Source organism: Helianthus annuus, chromosome 15, assembly GCF_002127325.2.
Source record: "Helianthus annuus cultivar XRQ/B chromosome 15, HanXRQr2.0-SUNRISE, whole genome shotgun sequence".
NCBI lineage: Eukaryota > Viridiplantae > Streptophyta > Magnoliopsida > Asterales > Asteraceae > Helianthus > Helianthus annuus.
The window spans coordinates 11051577-11076580 of NC_035447.2; the positions used below are offsets into that span (position 1 = coordinate 11051577).

General features: G+C 37.2%; 2 protein-coding genes and 1 long non-coding RNA gene across 5 annotated transcripts; 2 read left to right on the forward strand and 1 right to left on the reverse strand.

Annotated features, from left to right (window-relative positions):
• Positions 1–7846: 7846 nt before the first annotated feature.
• Positions 7847–9797, forward strand: LOC110913261 (pentatricopeptide repeat-containing protein At2g20710, mitochondrial-like). Its single transcript, XM_022158106.1, has 2 exons — positions 7847–8065; positions 9507–9797. Exons 1-2 carry the CDS (start codon positions 7847–7849, stop codon positions 9795–9797), a joined length of 510 nt encoding a protein of 169 aa, XP_022013798.1.
• A 6447-nt stretch (positions 9798–16244) lies between these two features.
• LOC110910603 lies at positions 16245–18627 on the reverse strand. The gene is made up of 6 exons (XM_022155230.2): positions 18337–18627; positions 17397–17640; positions 17234–17315; positions 17059–17143; positions 16573–16681; positions 16245–16458 (listed from the first exon to the last, which is right to left on the reverse strand). Exons 2-6 carry the CDS (start codon positions 17424–17426, stop codon positions 16396–16398), a joined length of 369 nt encoding a protein of 122 aa, XP_022010922.1. The 5' UTR covers positions 17427–17640; positions 18337–18627; the 3' UTR covers positions 16245–16395.
• A 2101-nt stretch (positions 18628–20728) lies between these two features.
• On the forward strand, positions 20729–24985 carry LOC110910605. 3 transcript variants are annotated; one of them, XR_002576287.2, is made up of 9 exons: positions 20729–20906; positions 21118–21265; positions 21650–21740; positions 21819–21884; positions 23025–23095; positions 23249–23426; positions 23538–23692; positions 23822–24669; positions 24758–24985. It is a non-coding gene; the product is annotated as an uncharacterized LOC110910605 (long non-coding RNA). The 3 variants fall into 3 exon arrangements; XR_004881575.1 differs by having other exon boundaries at positions 23025–23099; positions 24758–24973; XR_004881576.1 differs by having other exon boundaries at positions 23025–23099; positions 23271–23426; positions 24758–24973.
• The last annotated feature ends 19 nt before the right edge of the window (positions 24986–25004 follow it).

The window sequence follows — 25004 nt, forward strand, 5'->3', positions numbered from 1 at the left end:
GCAGTTTAATCGAGGTTAATCGCTAATCGCATCGCAATCGCATTCGCATTCGCAACTTGAATCACAGTTTTGTATATTGTTTTACGTGTGTGTGCTACTTATGTGTTACTTGTGCATGTTTATTATATGATGTGGTGGTTAAATCGAAAACGCAATCGCAACTCTATCGCAACGCAATCTAATCGCAAACGCTAAACGCAAGTCTATTTATGTTGTTGCATGTTAGTTATGATATTTGTGTGACTATTATCAATCTAACGCATCGCTTAATCGACACTCGCTTAAACGCATCGCAACGCTCAACGCATGAAATGAAACGCCAAAACCCAACTCGCCGGAGACATTCGAACGAATGACCATTCAATCATCCGAACAGATGACCATCCGATCGGATTGCCCTCCGATCCGTCACTTGTGCACCGCCTTTCACTCTCCTTCACCTATAAATAGCACCTGTCACATCACTTGAACAGTAATGTGACAGCTCTGGTGCGACCCTTCGACTTCTCAGACTATTTTCCCTCAATTTCTTGCGATTCTTGTAAGTTTCTTCCTCAAATCTTGTACATCTATCGTCTACACACACTTCTTCATCATTTTCACCTTTGAATCTTCACTTTTCACCATGAAATCGACTGGTTCGAGGTGTTCTAGGATGATGTCATCATGGGGTTATGAACTTCAAGATTTGGCCTCATTCCACCAAGAACAACTCAGATCTAAGAGATTTCAACATGTTTAAACACTGATTTCGCATAAATCTAAACATTTTCAAGATTAGAAGGATTGAAAGATGTTTTCATAACTTTTCTTTCAACTCTTTTACACTCTTGCACTAAAAACCGATAGAATCGGAGCTCGTTCAGGCCTTCTACTCGTTTTCTAGTGAAGTGTCGGTCTGAGATCTGATTCCCATCAAAGAGACAACCAATTCCGAGTTGAACATGAACAACCGTCATGAACAGTTAACTGATCGAACTGGGGTGATTCCCAATTCGATCAGATGGCTTGGACCTGATGGGTTCCTGTTGTTTAACATGTTGTCATACCGTCTCGGTCAAACCGCAACTTTTCAAACTTAACAAATTTTCCAAGTTTCAAAACGATCAAGTCACCAAACGGAGTGTCGTCCGATTGGATTGCCATCCGATCGAACGACAATCCGACCGGATGACATTTGGTCTTCAACACTTAAACTTTTTACAAATTTTCAAATAAATATCGAAATCCAGCGAATGGTCATCCGATCGGACGACCATCCGATCGAATGACCATCCTGCTGTGAACTTGTTCTTCCTGAAATGTCTCGCTCGACGGATCGCCATCCGAGCGAACGACCATCCGATCGGACGACCGTTCGATCGAACGACCTGAAAGGTAGAGATACTTCTCTGTATTGAAAATGCTACAACGAAAACTTCAAAGCCATCATACACAAACACATCCATCCCAAACGAATGTCGATCCGACCGAATGCCATCCGACCGGATGACCATCCGTCCGGATTGTCATCTGATCGAATGGCAATCCGTTCGGATTGTCATCCGATCTAATGACCATTCTTCATTTAGCACACTCGTCTTCGTTTAACACGCCGTTCATCGCTTACGTTATCGATCTATAATCAGGCTAACTTTCCAGCGCTCCCTTCAATCCAAGACGGTGTTTATTTATTAAACGCTATCAGTGAGTGTACTCGAACCCTTTTTTGCTTTATGCACTTTTGGGTGTTACATACGTTACTTATTCAAATCACAATCGACACACAACACAAACACTTTTATACGCTGACCGTTATTGCATGTTATACGTGTTATTCGATGAATGCTTGTATGTTATGTTTACACAATGATTGTTGCCTGACACCTTTGCAACGATAGTACTATAGTTTTGACTCAGCACCTGTTGTGGACAGGGGTTGTTAAGGGCTTTACTTCATGTGTCCCAGTGGGGATATGTGTTGCGCATTCTACAAATCGCAGTCATGTCTGTGCATATTTCATTGTCGATAACCTACTAGCTTCACTTTGCTACATGTTAGATGCTGGTTATGCGTAAACGATTTTCGCTATCTATTATACTTATAAACTTATATGCTCACCTTTACACTATGTGTATTGACCTCTATTTTAAAGTATGTGACAGGTGTTTGAGATGCTAGGATGCCTGCTATGTGGAATCAAGTAGGAGAGTCAGGAAACAAACAAACAATCTAGGACATGAGTTGTCGGAATAGTATGTTATTTGTCTTTGAGATACTTGGTCTGTAATAACTATTTACGTTGATATGTTATGGTATGGGACATAATATTAAATATATGGTAATTTAGTTGTTATGGATTTCTCCTGGACAATCTGTTTCGCTCAATGCCTCACCCCGATGTTTCCGCCGTCGGTTGGGGGTGACAACATGAACACTAACTAACATAAACTAGTGGGACTAGTTTCGTATATGTTTGAAGTTAAAATGATAAACTTTCTATGCAGGTTGCAAGGCTTGAAACTTGAAGGACTTAATGTGTAATTAATGAAAAATCTCATAAATTCGGATTCCCTTATGCAAATTCGGACACAATCCCTATACATCTAACTAAATTCGGAACCCCCTTTTATCCAAGCATAAATCCGGACACTTCCCTAACCCAACCCCAAATTCAAACTAACTATTCTAAACCCAAAACTCAAATTCGAAACACCCAAACCCACAAACTCAAACCCGGACACCCAGAGCCCGAGCTCGAGACTGAAATAGAGCTTGTTTAGTTATCGAGCCCAAGCTCGAGCCTGAAATACAATACAAAGTTCGTTTCGGCTCGCGAGCCGAAACAAAATTTAACTTTGTATATATATAATATAATGAGGTGACGTTACCCCGCGTGCTGCTGTGAGATGTTGACTATAAAAGTATTTAGCATCACTATATGAGATGCAAAAACGACGACCGTTTTTTCGTCTCGCCCTGACTTATCCCCATCACCCATTTTTCGTAAATTATGTATTTTCTTAGTATCATGTAATGTGGTTAAATGCTCATGGATGAAAATTTAGTTAATAAATCTAGCTTTTTTTCCTTCAATTCCCATGCATCATGTCCCGTTAATGACAAAAATAATCTTAAATTATCAACTTATGATTCATGAATTTGGATACAAATAATACTTGTATTAAGCCCCTGCGTTGCAGCGGTTGTCATAAAACTGTGTTAAGTAGTAGCAATACTATACCATTGTCAGCGACTACCAACATCGGTAAAGCTCGTAGAAACAAAATAAATAAAAGCGGGAAAAAATAACGCTGAGCGAAAAGCAGACGTAAAATCTTTGAATCACGCACGCTTGTTGCTGAGAAATTAAACCGAAACGTAAAACATATGAAAAAATAACTAAGCCCATCCAGGAACTGCGTGTTAGATGAACTTGTCAAACACAGGAAAATAGATGTGACGCGACGGGCTAGTCAAACATGAGAAAATATACCAAAAAATGTTGAATACCACACGAACGTTGCGGTGCATTAACTCACAAAATTTAGAACGAAACGAAAAAACTTGGGAAAGATGAAAAGTATGGTGGACCGAACTTGAAAATTAGAAAGAGTTGGGATTAAATTGCAAAAGACGAAAAACTTTGGGTTAAAAGTAAAAAAACAAAGGGTCTAAATTGCAAAATTGAAGTTATTTATTAATTTTAGATAAAAATAGTTGGATTACATTCTTTCATGTCGGCTTTTTTTAGAATCTTCAAGGCGTAGCTTTCTTGTTTGATTTTAATACAATCTTTATCTTGAGAAACTTCGATACCAAAGTAATAAGTTAGCTCACCAAGATCCGACATTTCAAACCGTGGCGCCATCATTTTCTTGAACTCATTTATGAAAACCACACTTGTTCCTATCACGAACAGATCATCAACATACACCGCAACAATTGAATACTTCGTATCAACCGCTTTTCGATAAACTGCCTTTTCTTGCATGCATCGATGAAAACCCATATTCTTCAAAATACCATCAAGCTTTATATTCCACGCTCTCGGGGCTTGCCTAAGACCGTATAAAGCCTTTGCCAATTTGTACACTTTTTGGTTATCACCCGGTTTTTCGAATCCCTCTGGTTGACACACGTACACTTATTCCTTTAAATCCCCGTGAAGAAACGCCTTTTTTACATTTAAATGATGAATCTTCCATCCCTTCCCGGCTGTGAGAGCAATTAATAATCGTATTGTCTCGACTCGAGCTACTGGCGTGAATACTTCATCAAAATTAATACCCTGTTGCTGAACATATCCTTTTGCCACCAATCGTGTCTTATGTTTATTAATCGAACCATCCGTGTTTCTCTTGATTTTAAATACCCACTTCAACCCGATGGGTTTTACGCCTTTTGGTAGAAAGGTTAGCTTCCATGTGTTATTTTTCTCAATTGACTCGATTTTAGTTTTCACAGCTTTTACCCAATCCGATTTCATTTTCGCTTTAGTAAAATTTCTTGGTTCCTCGTCAAAAGTTAACATTAAATCTTCACATGTTTCGTTTGAATTTAATTCGTAATCTTTTAACTTACAAGGTAAAACTGAAATACGAGTAGAACGTCTAACCGGGTTCGAAACATGGGTTTGCTCATTCTGGATTTCAGCTTCAGAGTCAAAATGGGCTGAAATCTCGTTGTTTGGCTGTAGGAAGTCTTGATCATTTGAAGTTGGGTCTGGCCCTGAACTGGGCTCTGTTTCGCTGCCCATTACAGACCCATGTCTGCTGCTACTGTTCATCGTAGGGCTGTTGTACGCAGCAGAAGTTTCACCTGAGGTAAACTCACTCGACTCGCCACCTATTGGCCCCAAACCCATGTCTATAGTATCACCCCGTCCCCAGTTAATTGTGAACATACCTGGATTGTCATGCTCAGTTTTCGTGTTACTCCAGTTCCACCCCTTCTTTTCATTAAAATCAACATGTATATATGCTTATAATGATTTTATTTTGTCGCGGGTTAAATAACCGGTAACCACCCGAACCTAGTTCAAATCCGAGATGAACTAGAGGTCTTGATCTATCATCTAGTTTTTGCAAGTGTTTGTTCACGATTCACTCATACGCTATGCAACCAAATATTTTTAGATTTTCAAGGTTCAGTTTTGTGCCCCTAAATCTTTCATACGTGTCACTTCGACCAATACGCGCGTGGGAATTCTATTTATGATATAAGTTGCATGGCGAACCGCTTCACCCCAAAAATAATTTGGAACCGCTCTAGTCTTCATCATACTTCGGACCATCTCTAACAATATTCGGTTTGTCTTTCCACTACACCGTTTTGCTGAGGAGCGTACGGAGCCGTTAACATTCGAGCCATTCCTTCTATATCGCAAAACTGATTATATTCATGCGAAGTAAATTCACCACCTCTATCGGTATGGAATGTCTTAATTGTCATTCGGGTTTGCTTTTCAATCTTGGTTTTGAATCTTTTGATGAACTCAAACACGTCACTTTTATTCTTCAACAGAAAAGACCACATATACCGCGAGTAATCATCAATAAGAACCAAAATATAAATGTTACCTGCTGGAGTAGGGGGAGAGATTGGACCACAGAGATCGCCATGAACTAACTCGAGTTTCGCTGAAGCTCGAAAAATCGCCTTTTTTGGAAATGAATGTCTCGTTTGTTTTCCAACCAAGCAAGACTCGCACATTTGATTTTGTTGCTTTATCACGGGAACACCTTCAGCTAGCTTGTGCATCAAATTGACTAAACCGAAATGCCACAACCAAGACTCTTCATCAATTTTCGCCTGCAGACAAGCTGGACTCCCAACCTTGAGTTTAATTTTATAAATCTGACTTAAGTTTCTAGTGACCTTCATTAGCAATCAATCTTCCACTACTATCATGCATAGTCAGAAAATCATCCTTCATTCGAACTTCACATCCTGATTCAGTTGCTTGACCCAAACTTATCATGTTACTCCGGAGATCCGGAATATAATAAACTTCGGTCAATAATTTTTGTTCGCCACTTTTACCTTCGAACAAAATCGAGCCTTTTCCCTTTATTTTTACGCATGACCCATCCCCGAATCTCACCCTTCCGACTATTCGCTCGTTTAACTCAACGAAATACTCCCGATTTCCTGTCATGTGATTACTCACGCCATTATCTAAATACCAAACATTTCTTTCGCTTGCATCGAACTTGGCTGGAACAACTTTGTCTTCATTCAAATACATGGTTTCTTGTACATGACTCATCATAAAAAAAGTTCCATCTACCCGGTTCGTTTGTTGTTCATCGGTTTGGTTAAGATTCGCCTCTTGATCACGGAATCGGTCGGGGCACCTAGAAACAAAGTGCCCGAACTTATCACACCGGTAGCACTTAATACCTGAAAGATCTCTTTTCTTGCCTTTTTGGTTTTTATCATCATGGTTCTTTGAGGAGTCCTGTTGACCACGATCCTGGGTGTTATCTCGATCGCGACCGCGACCACGACCTCGACCTCTCGAAGAACCCGAACCACGTCCTTTACCCTTGTAACTGTCACGACTACGGTTAGAAGAAGATTCGAAATATGAAAGCATTAACTTACCCAATTTAGTTCCGTTTTCTTCTTTAACCCTTTCTTCATAGGCTTTCAGTCTACCAACCACATCTTCATACCCGGCTGTCTTCAAGTCTAAAACTTGTTCAAGCGAGGCCACAATATGTATAAACCACCTTGGCAAACTAGTGAATAATTTCTTGACCAATTTTCGCTCTTCAATTGTTTCCTCGAGCGTGGCAGACTTAGAAGCAATTCCAGACAGTTTCGCAGCGAACTCGTCTATCGTGCCAGTATCCTTCATCTTCAAACCTTTGAACTCAGTTATTAAAGTTTGAAGTTTTGCCTCTTTGACTCGTTCAGCACCCAAATTCCTAGTCTTTATTGCTTCCCACATCTCTTTAGCTGATTTCAGATTACCGATTTGAAGTATCAGGTCTTCCGATATTGACCGGAACAAAAGTGCCTTGACCACGTTATTCTTTTTAGCATCCGTTGAACCTGGCTCAATTACTTCCCACACTCCATGAATACCCAGAATTACCTCCATTCGCATACTCCAAATAGTGTAATTCGTTGTCGTTAACATTGGACACTGTAACGACAACGAGTTTGGTTCTTTCACTGCATCACCCATCTAGTTCCTTTTCCTTTTTCGAAAATAGGTATGTGGTGATTCAATTTTCACCAATACAACCCCTTGAACACAGTTGTATTTAAATGGTCACAGCCCCTTACACACAGCTCTGACCTAAATTACAGCTTAAAGAAAACTCAATTCTGACCTTATTTAATCACTAAGCTGATTAAATAATTTCTCCAGCAGGTTTATAAATCAGCAACGGTGATTCAACTCCTGATCGCTAGTCAGATCTAAGATAACTGGCTTACCAATTCTGATGAACGACCAGAAACACAAAGCTGTTGTCTGCGGCTGTTCTGGAAACCTGATTCTGTGCTTCCTTCCAATCGCTGATGTTGATAACCTCTTGTACGCCGGTTAGTAACTCTTCACAGGTCCTCTAATTCGTTCACAATACAAGCTCTGATACCAATTAAACGAATTGGTACCAGATACGTGAACAATTGAAACACACAATTGATGGCTAACACCCAAACAATGTTTATTATGAAGAAACTTAACTCAAAACTTCATACATAATCCATACCAAACTGATTTGATATATATAATCTAACCTATTCGCATTAGACTATAACTAGGATTCTATTTAACTAAACTCACAATAATTATCCAAACAATTCCTATTCGAACTCATGTAGGAAACACCATCACTTAACCAAAGAATGAACAAGAATTCATCACAAGGTTCACCGACATTTCTAAACGATGCTGAACTTGATTCATCACTTTACAGAAGAATCTCACCAGTTGGTGATCCTGATCTTTCAATTGTACCAGTTCTTGATCAGTGGGTCAGTGAAGGAAGGAAAGTTGATAAAGATTCTCTTGATAGAATTGTTAAATCTTTGATGAAGTTCAGAAGAATCACACATTCCCTTGAGGTTCTAATTCTAATCTATTATGACCTTTTATTGCTGACTTTTGATCATAATCTTTTATTCAAAGAAATTTAGAAGATTCAAACTTTTACTTGAGGTTTACATGTTTGTTATTTTGAGTTAGATTAGTTGCTTCTAATTAGAACACTGACTTTCATATAGTATCTCGCATGTTCAACAACCTGAGATCCAATTTACACAGTCCTTATAAATTTTGTTTTTTGAGGGTTAGGAATAGGGTTGTTAACAAGCCGAGCCAAACCAAACAAAACCAGGTTGGGCTCGGGCTCGGCTCGTAAAAAGTTTGAATCGGCCCGTTCCTTTTTTTATTTTATTGTATGTTTTTACACATATTAGTATATATATAAAAAATAATATTTATAACATAGACATAATGATTAAAAACGATAGAATTTATCATTTGTGTATATTAAAAATTGGGTTATATTTTTGAGTTATAGTTTATATATTAAAAGTTAGGCTTTAATTTAAATGAGCGAGCCGATGAGTCAGCTAAGGAGCGAGCCAACGAGCCGGGCTTACCTTGGCTTGGGCTCGGTTTAGCTCGTTTTATCAGCGAGCTTCGAGCTTTTAGAACAACCCTAGATCCAAACAGTAACACACATTTAATGATATCTTGTCTCCAACACAGATTTTAGGAATTAGGGGCCTCTAAATATGTTTGCCTTTTGCCTGTGGGTGACTGGGTTCACCAAACAATTTATGATCCTGGCTCGACACATGTGTTGCCCAAGAAACCTAAAAATGCAATGCCAAACAAGCCCTTAAGCTATTTGCATAATTGCATGTATAATCGATAGTTATCCAAAGACGGCATAGAGATACAGACCGGATGTCTTTGATGCTGTGAGCTTTCTGTACAGGTGGCGAAGGGTGGGTTGGGTAACATATCAATATATATATATATATATATATATATAGAGAGAGAGAGAGAGAGAGTTGAGTTCATTTCAGAACTCTAAAAAAATACACAACTTTCAGAACTCCTAATAAAAAATCATTTTATATAAAAATTTTTGTATTTAGGATCTTTTTATCATCTATTATATGTATTTCTTTGATTACATACATGTTAAAAGTAGTTTACATATGTTTAATTGCCAAAATTATATATATGTGTCATAACTAATTACATATATGTAAAGAAACAAGTTTACATATGTGTAATTATAAAATTACATATAAAAAATGATAAAATTACTCTTAACATGTATGTAATCGTAAAAATACACATATAAATGATAAAATTATCCTAAACATAAAATATATAAATAAAAAGATTGTTTATTAGGAGTTCAATAAATATATTCATCATTTTAGAATGGTCCGTCGACTCGCCAAAACTTGTTTTATCCGTCCTTTTAAATGTCCCAGATCATGAATGTGTAAATATGCTAAAATGTGTTATATTTTTTTCTCACAGGTATTAAAGTGGATGACTGATAAACGATACATACCCCCTACAAAGGGTGACATTAGGGACAGACTACATTTGATTTATAAAGTTCACGGTTTAGAGAAAGCCGAGGAGTTCTACAATAACATTTCACAAGTATTCAAAGGATTTCTTATTGATATCTGCCTTCTTAACATCTGTGCTCTTGAAAAGTTAGAGGATAAAGCAGAGGCCATGATGCAAACGCTACGTGATACAGGGCGTGTATCGACTCCTTTGCCCTTCAATATATTGTTAAATCCTTATTACAATGTGTAGTAATCCGTTCGTGTAAAATAAATAAAATAATTTATTAACTTGAATTATAAGAACAAAAACAGAATTACAACTGAAAGAATAATACTATTACAACTGAAAAAGAGAAAAACAATAACAAAAATCCGAATAGAAAAACTATTCTTTGGCTGAGGATCGTGTTAGACACGGGTCCCTTAAAACAAATTTCGTGTCTCCCAGGAGAACACGTTTGTTTCCAGGATACAAAAGCCTCAAGCAGTTGCACTGCCGGTCTTGACTCCAACCCGAATGTATACCTTGAAGCTTGAAAGAGAATAGAAGAATTCTGCAGAGAGAGATTGAAATTGCTGTGTAAATCGGTGTGTTTGGTCTTCAATAGGATGCTCCTATTTATAGTTGCAAGTCTTGAAGAAACTGAAAATGAATTAAATGGGTGAATTAAACTGCGTTAAACGTCTTTAATGCACTTTAATTCGTCATTTAATTCTCAGTCAAATGCATTAACTTCGTCAGTTTCAAATGCTGAATGTAACTGCACTAGCATTAACTGCAGCAGGAAGCTTCCGCGCGCGCGCAAGACACACTGGTGTGCGCGCAGGTTTGCACCCGCATGCGCGGTGCGTCCACTTGGCTCACTGTCATCCGCGCGTGCGCCATACTCACTCAGGTCCATGCGCGCATGCGCGCGTGTGCCACGTCACCTGTGAGCCTTTACGAGCACGCCACACAGTCGCGCCGTTTTGGCTCACTTAGGTGCGTCACTCATGCACCATGCGCGCAACCACGCGCCATGTGTACTCGCGCGCATGACTGCCACGTCATGCGCCACTGCGCGCGGACCCACCAGGGCCACATTGCGCAAAGTGCGCCATCAAATCGCCACATTGCGCCTCATCGCCCACGCCACGCGCGCGTGTGCTAGTGCGAGTGCGTGTGCGAATGCGAGTGCGAGTTAGGGTGCTCCGCACCCTTCGCGAGTACACTAGTGAGTGCTTCCATGAAACAATAAGGATGGAGAGATCCTACTTAAATACCCCTTTAAGTTCCATCTCTCATCCGATGTGGGACAAGGTGCCACTTTCCCACATTTTCAGCATTCAAGTTTCAAACACCAAACTTTGAGCATCGATATCTCATTCATCTTAGCTCCGTTTTGGACGTGGTTTAGTTCGTTGCGAAGCCCTTCCAACGTAGAACACAAACCCACAAATAAATATATAAAACCCTCTCATTTTATTATATTTATTTGTAGTCCAAAATAGAAAAAAATCATTTTCCTATACAAAATTTCCAACAATCCCCCACATGAATAGAAATCGATCTATCAAGTTTCAACGATACACGTTCAACAGTTGAGCATTGCAAGATAGGTAGGTGTAACCTTTGAACCTTCTTTTGTGAAGCATACTTAGCCTCCTAGGGTCTTGTAGACGCGGTGTCCTTGAACAATCCCCCTTTTATGTAGGCGACAATATACATTCACACGATACTCTCCCTAGTCGAGTCAAGACCTCATGGTTGTGTCCGTTTATGGTCATGGAACACGTTCCTGGTTCTGCGAGAGCTCTAGGATTTGCGCCTCCCCACAAATCCATTCGAAACGACCCCACTTCTCTCTAACATAGGTGATTCCTCTGAATCATTAAAAGCATCACGGTTAATTTGGATTTCCTCAAAATCCTTAACCTCAACATGCTTAACCTTTCCTTCGTATCACTGATTGGAATGGACTAGGAAGTATACAACTCCCTTTATTGATTTTGGGGCAACCCCCACAGTGACTCCCTTTGGGTTTATGATTAAGTTTGCCTATTGAACCTAGATCTTGGGATCTCCAGTCAACTAGGTTAGGTTTCCCTCATATTCCCTTCGTCTATGGGCTTTAGTTCCATTCCTCTTGACAACCTATACACCTTATCTCTGCTTAACCCTTTTGTTAACGGGTCCGCAATGTTCTCATTTGACCTCACATAGTCAACTGAGATAACACCCGTTGAGATAAGTTGTCATACCGTGTTGTGTCTACGTCGAATGTGCCTTGATATGCCATTGTACATCATGCTTTGTGCTCTAGCAAGAGCAGACTGATTGTCACAATGTATGCAGATCGTCGTCAACGGCTTTGGCCATCTTGGAATATCTTCCACAAATTGACGTAGCCACTCCGCCTCTTCCCCCCTTTTATCTAAAGCGACGAATTCGGATTCCATCGTAGATCTAGCTATAACCGTTTGCTTGGAAGACTTCCAAGCTATAGCTGCGCCAGCAAGTGTAAACACATATCCACTTGTTGATCTGTGATCCTTTATATCCGATATCCGGTTCGCGTCAGTGTATCCTTCGATCACTGCTGGATCACGGGTATAATGTAATCCATAGTCTCTCGTGTATCTTATGTATCTAAGCACCCTCGTGATAGCTTTCCAATGATCCTCGCTCAGATTACTGGTGTATCTACTTAGCCTGCTCACAACATATGCTAAGTCGGGTCTACTACATGTCATTAGATACATGAGACTACCAATGATCCTTGAGTACTCTAACTGAGAAACACTCTCGCCTCTATTCTTCCTTAGGCGTTGGGTATTATCAATTGGAGATCGAGCTACACTCGTATCATCCGAATTGAATTTCCCAAGGATCTTGTCCACGTAGTGAGATTGACTCAACACAAGACCATTTTGGGTTCTAGTGATTTTAACTCCAAGAATCACATCCGCGAGACCCATGTCTTTCATGTCAAACCTCACTTTCAACATGTCTTTCGTTGAGTTGATCATCTTATCATCACTGTCACGGCCCCCGGCCCGGTTTGACCCGTTCCAGGAGCCGCGGGACAGAAATCATGCGGTACTTTGTTTATTGTGAGTTTAGCAGCGGAAATTTTATTTACAGGATCGTTTAAGCTAAAAACTTTTCCCGATTATTTTATTTCACAATTCGGGATAAAACCCTGATAATTTACAATAGTAAGATTTTCTGGATAAAACACATTTCTTTATTTTATACTGAGCCACTATCTTAAGCTTGAAATGCTTCCCCTGCATTTTTCCTGAATTACAGCAGATCACCTGAATCATGTTTGGAAAAGATTTTGTCAGCGGGGAAATACTGAGTGAATTATTCTAGTTGCTGAAAATGACACATCTGTTATAATTCACAGTGTTAAGATCTTTTACAATGTTTCTGATATCAACCAACTACCCACAGTACTTTACCACTCGACCCATTAGCCCACCTGTCCAATGGTGTCTGTGATTATGGTCATATCACCCAATGGCTGCCCCAATGGTGACGATTATCAAGTAAAGTGCACAATACCCCACATACCGGCTGTAACTTGGTGATTACATAAACTTAATCACTGTAATTTATAATTCTGGAAATAATTTGGAGTATTGTAAAACAGTTGATAAAAAGAGAATAACTCACATTGCAGATTTAGTACTGACAGAATATGATTTTAGCCCTGTTAACCTAATTTCAATAATAATGCACACAAAATAGGGTTAGTGATCAATACAACAGTCACGATATCTCACGAGATCAAATTCTCACAATGAACGACAAAGTGCGATACTTAAACACATTTATCGAATTAACGACAAACGACAAAGTATAATACTTAAACTCATTCATCGAATTAACGATAAACGACAAAGTATGACCCAATGTGGGCGGCACTTAAACATTCTTTGGATATATTGATCTCGGAAACTGAATCGTAATAGCGATCGAGTAATTACCCTGTTCCGCGGCATCACTTCGTGATCGTGTGTGTTTAATTTGTGATATAACAGCCTAACATCGATGTACAGAACGAATTCGATCGACGTTTTAACACCAACAGTCGAATGCCAAGGTCGGCTATTTATAGCCCAAATTTCATGTTGCTTACGGACCGTATGACCTAACCCTTACGGTCCGTAAGGCAAGCTGGTAGGCTTACGGTCCGTAAGGACTAACCCTTACGGTCCGTAAAGGTGCGGCCTAGCTTGTAGATTAGCCTAGTCAGTGGCATAGACTTGGTGAATCAACAACATTCGAAATTCAGTATATACAACGCATAATTTAAGATAATTATCGAATAGGGTTTAACCCCCCTGAGTTTTAGGGGCCCTGATCCTGATTCCGATTATTTCGGAAATTTTAGGGTTAGTGCGGAATTACTTGGGTGTCTCAATTAAGGTTTCCTTATTGACTAATTATTATTCTAATTACTAATTTTAATGATAGTTGTTACATCCTCCCCACCTTAGGAAAAATCTCGTCCTCGAGATTCATTGAAACAGATGAGGGTACTTGCGCTTCATTTCTGATTCCAGTTCCCAAGTATATTCCGGTCCTCTCTTTGAATTCCATCTGACTTTCACCAGTACTAGTCGCTTGTGTTTGAGAAACTTGATCTTTCGGTCTTCTATTTGTAAAGGTTTTTCTATGAATTTCAGTTTTTCATTTACCTCTATGTCTTGAAGAGGTACTACTAGAGATTCGTCTGATAGACATTTCTTAAGATTGGATACATGAAATACATCATGTACTCCAGCTAGTGCCTCTGGTAATTGTAAACGATAAGCGACTGGTCCGATTCGTTGAATCACTGGAAATGGTCCAACATATCTGGGACTCAGTTTTCCTTTCTTACCGAATCTTACAACTCCTTTCCAAGGAGATACTTTCAGCAGTACTTTGTCTCCTATTTGGAATTCAAGTGGTTTGCGACGATTGTCTGCATAGCTCTTTTGGCGATCTCTGGCTGTTTTCAATCGTTCCTTGATTCGAGTTATCTTGTCTGTGGTTTCTTGCACAATTTCCGGACCTGATAATTGACTTTCTCCTATTTCTGCCCAACATACAGGTGTTCTGCACTTGCGTCCATATAGTGCCTCGAATGGAGCGGCTTCAATACTTGAATGATAACTATTGTTATAGGAGAATTCAATTAATGGTAAATGGTTATCCCAATTACCCCCAAAATCAATTACACATGCTCGGAGCATGTCTTCTAAAGTTTGGATCGTCCTTTCACTTTGTCCATCGGTCTGTGGATGATATGCAGTACTTAGATTAAGTCGGGTTCCCATTGATTCTTGGAAACTTGTCCAGAAACGGAAAGTGAAACAACTATCGCTATCCGATATAATGGAGAGCGGGACTCCATGTAAGGATACTATCTCATCTACATACAATTTGGCTAACCTTTCCATACTAAAGGTTTCCTTTATTGGTAGAAAATGAGCTGATTTGGTCAATCGATCCACGATTACCCAAATGGCATCATTACCTTTTCGAGTCTTGGGTAACTTAATAACAAAGTCCATTGTTATAAGTTCCCATTTCCATACAGGCATTTCTAACTGTTGTAGTAAACCTGAGGGTTTCTGGTGTTCGGCTTTAACTTGTGAACAGGTTAAACACTTAGATACATATTCGGCTATATCCTTTTTCATTCCTATCCACCAGAAATTCTTTCTTAAATCTTGATACATCTTATTGTTTCCTGGCACTACGTCAAAATTTGGTTACAGCCACACATAAAAACTGTGGCCATATGGCAACCGCCACACGAATTTTTTTCACCCCAAGTGTGACCAAAGGTCGAGTCATCGTAGGCATGATACGGCCACATTCACTTATGTGTGGCCATAGCAACTTAAACTGTGGCTAAAAGGTCTTGTTGTAATCAATCATTTTGTCTAATAAGTGTGGCTAAAGGGGTAGCAACGGCCACATGAATTTACTATAAGTGTGGCCATTTCTATTATATAGTCACGAATAATTTGTTTTAGCCACATTAATTTTTAAAAATTGTGGCAAAAAGGTTGTTGTAATCAAGCAAATGGTCCATTAAGTGTGGCTAAATAGTATCAATAGCCACATTACTTTATTGTAAGTGTGGGTGTTTGGATTATATAGTCACATGAATTCACTGTAAGTGTAGCCGTTTCTATTATATAGTCACTTAAAAGTTTGTTTTAGCCATGTGAATTTAAAAAAACTGTGGCAAAAAGGTTGTTGTAATCAAACAAATGGTCCATTATGTGTGGCTAAATGGTAACAACAGCCACACGAATTTACTATAAGTGTGGCTAATTCTATTGTATAGTCACATGAAATTAGTATAAGTGTGTCCTTTTCCATTATATTGTCACTAAAAAGTTTGTTTTAGCCACATCAATTTTCAAAAGTTGTGACAAAAATGTTGTTGAAATCAAGCATTTGTGTGGCTGAAGAGTAGCAACGGCCACAAGATTTTACTGGAAGTGCGGCCATTTCCATCATAAAGTCACATGAATTTACAATAAGTGTGGCTAAAAACTATCTCCAGGCACACATTTGTGATTATAAATCTGGCTATTGTCTAACTTTTGGTAACACATTTATTATTATTGTATGTGGATATTTTCATATAATTAGCCTTTTAATTTCATTATTTTGTGAAATAAAAACAGCAGTAAGCAGTAAATATGAGAAAAAACTAAAAGCAAAGAATATTAGCGATAAGAAACCAAAATCCATACATAAGTTTGCAATTTAAATACTAAAGAAATAAATTACTAATAAAAAAATATCCACAAATGATACAACAACTACAATAGAACCTACATCACCCCTAACATCACTTGCAACACCAGCAAACCCACATGCTCGAATTGCTGGCATCTTCTTTTGTCAGAGTTTCCTACATAGTCAGCATGACCAGTTTGTATCAGGCATCAAGAATCAATTCTTAATAATCAATCAAATAAAATAAAATGATGAAGTTCCATAAAATACAATGACATGTAAGTCTTACCATCAAAAGGTAACGCTCATGTATATTCAAATACCACTTTATCGTGTCAGGAGTAGGAGTTGTAGCGATCTGTCTTGGCAGAAATCGCTCCACAAGCGAAGTCCACTCACTATAAAAAATTGAGAATCTGATTTAAAATCTATATGAGTATATATATCAGAAGGCATAGCACAGTAACCATAATGACTTGCATAAAATACATATTAAGTTTGAATAACTGAAACTAACAGGCGTGTTCCGGGTTTAATAAATCCTATTTCTATCAGGATTTGCAAAGTTGGTAATTGTGTCATCTTGTGTCGTCTCTAAGATGCATCTGTAGATTTTGATCTCTTTAGAACCCTTGGTTATAGATCTCACATGCGTATTGATCTGATTCAAGCAAGATTTTCGGTGACAACGACACCACCTCTCAGAATTTACATAGCACAATTTAGTTTTTTTTTTAACCATTTCAGCCCTAACCTAAGTTATAAACGGAAATACCTTGGGGTAGGCAGTGCCTTATGTTGGCCAAATTGGTACTGCAAGGTAGCCTCCAACATCGATTCTGCCATAGCAAGCCTTTCCTCTATTTCAGCAAGGGATGAAAATTAACAAAATTCATTAGACATGTTAAATTTCCAGTCAAATAAAAAAAGATAAGTTAAATTCAGCATACCACCAAATGCCCATTTGTAAGAAGTAGCATTCGAATGAGGAAACTTTGGGTGTATGTGTAATATATATCTAACTAGAACCCACTGTCATACATTACCAATCATTAAAATCAAATAATATATATGTAAGTGAAATAATACAATAGTAAAAAAGAAAGATAATACATGTAGCTGTGGACTTTGGAGTAAGACCATCACTGTCAACCACCACTTTCCAAAATTGTACAAAGTGGAAAAGCACAAACTGCTAATTTAAAACAAAGATTTGCATCATCTACTCTACTGGTGATTGTTCTTGGTCCAACACACTTGTGCCTGTAGAGCTCCTATTTTATTCATTATGGTTTTGCTTTTGCCGAGGTTGGGCCTCACCAAGATTTGATTCCAGCTAACACAGCTGGTGTATCCACTTCAGGTTGAACATAAGAGAATGGGTTAGTATTTAACTATTTATGGATAAAGATCCATTTCGGTATACATATAAAGTACTTTAGTACGACTTCAATCTTTAACGTGCCAAACAAAAATCCATCAAAGGTACAACTTGTGCAAAAGAATACGGTGCCAACCACACAGGAACACTATACTATATGTCTATGTAGGAGTGTGATGAGATGTAACAAACAGATGACTTAAAATAACTACACTAATAATATGGAGGTTCTTAGCTAACACGTAAATGTATCTCAAATGAAGTAGCTTTACTTACAAAAGATTTCCATCAGTAAGACAAGCACAAAAAAAAAAGTTAAGCACAGTTGCAAACATAAAACGGATATAACTAAAAAATTCCACAATACAAGCAAATTAAAATGACACTTTAACATCTTGACGCAAATGTTTTCAACTTAAAAGGTTGATATCATAGAATTCATTTATATACAACAAAAAATCAATACCGAAAAGGAACTATATCCATTACTGACATCCAAAATAGATGAAATAGAAATCATAAAGAAAGCATATATAGATTGAAGGTGAAGAAGACTACACATGTCCATTAAGACTTATTTCGGAAGCTATATATAAAGACTCTAGAAAAACTCAACATACTAAGCAAAAAAATGTCTAAAAAATTAATAAATTGCATTTGAATAGTACAGACCTTTGCTCGATCACACCCAACGAATCAGAAGACAACGAATCAGGACCCAAATCTCCAAGATTCAGAAGCCAACGAACCCGATTGAGAACCCTTAGCACCAGACGCACCATCAGGAGGATTTGGGGTCTTCAATTTGAGAACTTTAATTTATGGATTTGGGAGCCGTTATAGAATCCGATGACGAGGAGAGAGGCGACGGAGGGACGGGGAACGATGGTGTTCGGAGAGTTGGATGTGACGGTCCTGGTGGAGGAATGTGAAATTGGAAGCTAGGGTTTGGTATTTGTTTTAAATTTTTGGAGGAGTTGAAATTGAGAGCGGGAATGGGTATTTCAGTATTTGGGTTGGGAGGGAAATTACTGGTGGTGAATTTTAGAAGGAAAATTATTTTCAAATTTTTTTTAATAATATAAAGTTATAGAAAGTAAATAGAAATTATACATTTTTTAAGATATATAAAAGTACATGTTATGTATAAAAAGTAAATTAAAACTTTTAGATTGAAAGAAAAATCAAATAAAACTTATCGCAACAACTAACACTAAACAAGAAGGGTGAGCAATAACTGAATCGTTAGCAAAAATCGAACTGAAACCGAATCATTTAAGTCTTCATATATTTCTAGTTTATATACATCCATATCATGTTTTATACTTCCGTCCATTTTATTTATTTATACATTCAATTCATCTATTTATATAATTATTTCATGTATTTATAACTTCATTAGATGTATTTCTAAACAAAAATTTTAGCCAATGTATGGTTTGATTATTAACCGAACCAACCCGAAAACCGACAAATTAACCGAATAAACCAAACTGATTAACCGATGAATTCGGTTACGGTTACGGATAATGTTAATAACCGAACCGAACCATGCACACCCCTACTAAGTAACACGTAACCATTTAATACTTAACATGACATCATAAAGCCTATCATGGTCCACTAAAAGTATCATGGTCCATTAAAGTTACTTTGACTACTAACGCTCAACATAGTCCATTAAAACATATACGATCTATTATTGTCTCCTATATGTTGTGTAATATTCGTTACAGTTTGATTCATTATTGCTTATTGTGATCCATTAAGGTCCAATATGGTATATTAATACATCTATGGTCTACTATTGTCTATTGTAATTCATTAAGTCCCAATATGGTCTAGTAAGACAACTGTGATCTATTATTGTCCTTTGTGATCCATTAAGGCCCAATATGTTCCATAAAAACATGTATGATCTACTATTGTATATTTTGAACTATTAAGGCATAATATGGTCCATTAAGACATGTATGATCTATTATTATCCATTGTGATCCGTTAGGGCCTCATATGGTCAATTAAGACATCTATGATGTATTATTGTCCATTGTGATCCAATAAAGCCCTATACGGTCCGTTAAAGCATGTATGATCTACTATTGTGTATTGTGATCCATTAAGGCCCAATATGCCCATCAATATATTTATGATTTAGTATTGCCCATTGTGGTCTATTAAGGCCTAATATAATCCATTAAGATAATTATGATCTACTTTTGTCCATTGTAATTATGATATTTTTTTACACATAACGATAAACATAAAACTAAAAACAATTAATAGTAGAGTAATTAGGGGGATAGAAAAGTAATTTTGGGCAAACTAAAAAGACGACCAAGAGAAGAAAGAAGGTTACTTTAATCTATATTTTTTAAATCACTATACAAACTAAAACTATATCTTAATAATCTATTTCTTTCAATGAAAAATAACCATATTACTAATTAAACACCATTTCTTAAAAATATATTATAGTTTAGGTTATATATATATATATATATATATATATATATATATATATATATATACCATTAATGCGGTAAAATATCGAATATTGGTCAAAGACCGATATTTGAGATATAGGTTATCTCAGTGAGTGAGATATCGGTAATTTTAGTATAATGCAAAATATATATATATATAGCGTGGAGGCAGAAATTTTTTAGTGTGAGTGATTATAGTCTTTATGACTAGTTAATATTAGTCAAACATTATAATAAATGAGATAAGAAAAAAACTATTTAATGTTTTACAATTGTACCTTTCTGTTCTTTTTCTTCTCAAATGAACCTTCCCATATATATATATATATATCTATACTACTTTAATAAGCATATAGGAAGGGTAGAAATGGTCATTTGTCATTGTACAAGCATTTCAAGCACATTGTACAAACATTTAAGCACAAATGTGTTGAAAGTCCTTTCACCTTTTCAACACACACAAGCGGGAACATTTGTTCTTTTGAATTTTGAAATTCGATTATGGCTCCATACTTTTGTTATAGACCCCGCCTGAGAATGTTTCAAAATTCAAATTATGCTAATTCTTCTATCTGACTTCTTCTCTTGTTTCGATATTTCTCTCTCTCTCAAAGATTCTAGATCCGCTCATCACGAAATTACAGAGCAAAATCAACATTCAACTATGTGGTTCAACAAATGACAACATCATTTTGCTTCTACTCCACCGAAAGAGATCAAATGATCTCTCCGTCTGCTTGTAATGGCACTCTCAAGGTCTCGATTCCATTTCCCCCTTTTTGCCCTAACTCTGTTGCTTAATTAGTGTTTCTATTGTTTATTTTTTTTATTTTATTGTGATTAGGAGTGGATATAGTTTCAATTCTAAGTTCATCGAGTCAATTTGTTGTTTGAAATTTGGGATTTGAAACCTCCATTCTGTTGATGGTTGATTTAGGGTTGATTAATTTTTGTTTTTGATGTATAGGGATTTGAAACTCTATGGAATTGTTACAATCAGAAGCATCAAGCCCAAAGTCCTCAGCGAAAATTACATCAGATTTGTTAAATCAACATACTTGGTGTCGTCCCTGACCCTAATTTTGAAACGGTTTCATGGGTTTTTGTTTGTAAAGGTATAGATATTTTGTATTGCACCATTTACCATGATTCTGACTAATTTGGGTTTTGATTTGAAGCCCTTTATTTACGAGTTTGCATTTTGATTTTGGATCTGTTTGCTTGTTTTTCTCGAATTTGTCATGACCGAAAGGAAAACCCTAAGTTGGTGATTTCAAAAGTTGAAGTTTGCTGGTTTAATTTGAAGGGTTGGTGTTAAGCTTGCAATATTGTAAAATGAACATGCCCCTTAATATGCTAAAAGAAATACAATTGACAAATTTGGAAGAATTAGAGCCAATCACTTCTTTAGTTCTTCTACCATAACACCACTGATTCTTCATGTTCTTCTTAAACTTTCTTTTTAATTCATCAATTTTGAATTCAAATTTGTCCGGTAGCAACATAAGGAGGCTGAGGTGATGAGCTGAAGTGCGGATGAACCATGGAAGATTTAACTTCTGTTTGGAGAACCCCACATCTACTTATCAAGTACCCTTTAACTATTTTCCAGGATTATTCTTTAATAATTTACCTAATTTTGACCCAGAATGCATGCCCTTTTTTTAGATTGAAGGTGCATATTCTGAAGATGAAAGTCTCGCACTAATTGGGATGTATTCTTTCATTCTACAGGTTCGTTATCAATGTGGTTTGTTGTTTTGATTCATTGATTTTTAAGTCAAATGTTAGTAATAAACCCTACCATTATTGCTAGGGTGTCCAGAAAATGGTGACAATGGAGATAATCTTTTGTTCGGGCTAGGTCGGTCACCTGAAAATGTTAACAGTGTGGAGTGTGTTAATAATGTTATGTTATTTTAGCACTTAACAGTATGATTGGTTCAGGGAATTTTAACATTTGTGTAATAAATTTTACCTTTTTTTGCTTTACATTTAGAATTGCTAGAGATATTTGATTTGTTTATTAAAATGGGTGAAAATTCTACCTCTAAATCATTTCTTATGAGACAAGCTTGAAATCCTATTTGTTTGTAAGAGATTAAAAAAATCATACTTGTCCACCAGTTTCACTTCTTCGACCACTTAGTGTTTTAAAAATGATTGTCATATTTGTGTGTTTTTTATTACCTCTTAAAAATTTCCAGATTATAAGTTATATTGTTCAAGTTATTAAATGATTCATTAATGGACCCCAACCTTCTGGCTGAGTGGTCATGGCAATGATGGATAAGAACCTTGTGTGCTTAGGCCCGGGTTCGAGTCTTGAGCCACTCCCGAGTTTTCTATTACACTGCAGTTACTCTGGCTCTTATGAGTGCGGAGGCTGCAACGACAGTCATGTGGCTGTCGGCTGGAAATTTTCTCGGGGAGCGCCTGGTCACTTTCAGATGCCTCGCCCGAGGGTGACTAAGGACCCGTGGATGGGTCACTTTGGATGCATGTGGGTGCGAAGACCTCTCGCCTCTTGGAGTTAGTAGCCGTTCAAAAAAAATGATACAAAATAATGAAAATAGTTTAAAATGAGATTAATGTTCTTTGACTGAAAAAAGTTCATTTTCCATTTAAATTTCACAGTTAAAGATTTACTGAGATTGGACGACATGAATTCCTATCATTAAAAATAATATGTTGCTAGCTAAATCTACCTTTTTAAATGTTTCTTGTGTGTTGCGTAACTTGTGTTTATGGTGGAACTGTCTCTTGAAATAACTATAGTGATTATTCATGTATGATTTGAATTTTACTGGTCTGAAAAGCTTTCTTAAATGTGTTAATCTTATGATCTGTATAGTTTATCTTACTGAATTTTAGGAGGACATATGGATATCAAAGCAATTGGAGAAATAGGGTCTTTGGTTTTCATAAAGCAAGGTGCTGAAGTTGTGGGTAATTTTGTCCTTTTATATTTTTTTACTCATTTTAAATAAAAACATAACAAGAATCGGCATATTTATATGTAAATGTGTTTGACTTTCAACTTTTAGTCACGGTTGTTGGCAATAACTCTGATTTGTTATTGTTTGCTATAATTTTAGTCATTACGGTTGTTGGCAGCAGCTCTGGCCAGCTTGCGAACCATTATGGAGACGGAACCAGGGCCCACATGAAGGCATTCAGGTCCCGCATGCTAGCATATTACCGCAAGTACAAGTAGAAGCTTTTCTTTGGGGCCTTGGAACCGCATTAGGAAAGCCCCCTCCATATTTTATTCAAGTGCGGGTTTGTAAATATCACTTATGTGTGTGTGTGCGTGCACGGTTAATTTCTTAAAATAAAAACGATGAATTTTTATTTACTTTTTTACTATGCTGTATCTTTTTGCAGCGAGTCTCTCAGGCGAGATAGTAGATGCTGCAGAAGAACTAGATGCATCTTCATCAGATAATCATGGATTTGCGTCAATCTTAAATCGTTTAAAACGTTGGTTCCTGTCACATGCACAATATCTGAGCTTTTTCACAATTTTGGTGCTTGCTTCGGTTAGTTTCAATACCAGATTTATGATTCATGTTTTGTTTGTTTGTTTATTTATTTATTTATTTTTTACACTTTTGTTCTTTAAATTGGTTTTTAATTACGTAAGTTGAACTTGTTTAATTAATTTGTAGGTGCCAAATCCTCTATTTGACCTTACTGGCATAATGCGGGCAATTTGGAATTCCGTTTCGGGAGTTTTTTTTTGCAACCCTTATGGAGACGGAACCAGGGCCCACATGAAGGCATTCAGGTCCCGCTTACTAGCATATTACCAAAAGTGATGTCGGAAGCGCACCAACAAAGACTGCAGTGAAAAAGATCAAGTAATCCGCCAGCTGTCATCACGGTTGAGTGAAAAAAGTTGTGTGATAAACGAGTTAAGTAACATAGTCAAAGAAAGAGAACAGCAAATCAAGAAGATATCAGATTGTGCAGCGGGTGCGTTTGTGGTTGTGAACCGGTTTTCTGAGATTAAAGACGGTTTAAATAAAGCGCTGATGCAGAAAGACGCGGAGCTTGAATCAAGTTGAATTTTCTCTTTATTTTTTTTATTTTGTCTTAGTTAAAAATGAATAATTTAAATTTGAGCCCTAATAATTAGAATGATAGAACCGGTATATGGTTTTCTAAACAACACCTGCTGGTCAACATGCTGTTTCTTCAAAGTGTTTTGAGTCTGCGCGGTCGATTCTGAGGTTGATTTAGTAACTAATATTACACTAAGGCTTGACGAGCCTGATGAGCTTCACATGCCAAGCTCTAGCTCGAGCTGCTTTACATGGGCGAAGCTATTGAACACGTTTTGCACAAGCGGAAAGCTTGAGCTCGAACTGCTTTACAAAGTTCAAGTTCAGTGTTACGAAGATACGAAGCTAATGAAGTTGTTCCCTGAAGTTGTTAGGTCTCTTTATGACCAAGACGTTCTTGCTGAAGACACGATACTTCATTGGGGTGCTAAAGGAACCAACCCGAAAGGAAGGTATGTATTTTTTATAGTCTCACACAAAGTTCATTTGAACTCGATCATGAGAAACAAGAAGTTAGAGATCCTGATTTTTACGGTGCAGGCAAAGCTTTGTGAAGGCGTTGGAGCCGTGTGTGAAGTGGCTGGAAGAGGCAGAAGAGGAGGAATAGATATTTTTCTATCTTTTCTCTTTAATTCGAGTGTTTAAACTTTGAAATTTTCTGTTAACTTTTAACCTTGTTTTTTTAACTGTTGTTATTTGTCACAAATTTTAGTTGTAAAAAAATAACGACCAAAAGTTATAATAGAAAAATGAAACTATTGGGTTAAAGGCTTATATTATTTAAAGT

Coding starts and splice junctions, on each gene's coding strand:
- LOC110913261 (XM_022158106.1), top strand. CDS start 7,847: ATGAACAAGAATTCATCACAAGGTTCACCGACATTTCTAAACGATGCT. Junction 8,066..9,506: donor GAATCACACATTCCCTTGAG/GTTCTAATTCTA, acceptor TTTTTCTCACAG/GTATTAAAGTGGATGACTGA.
- LOC110910603 (XM_022155230.2), bottom strand. CDS start 17,426: ATGGTCTTACTCCAAAGTCCACAGCTACAT. Junction 17,316..17,396: donor TCCAAAGTCCACAGCTACAT/GTATTATCTTTC, acceptor AATGTATGACAG/TGGGTTCTAGTTAGATATAT. Junction 16,459..16,572: donor ATGAGCGTTACCTTTTGATG/GTAAGACTTACA, acceptor CTGACTATGTAG/GAAACTCTGACAAAAGAAGA.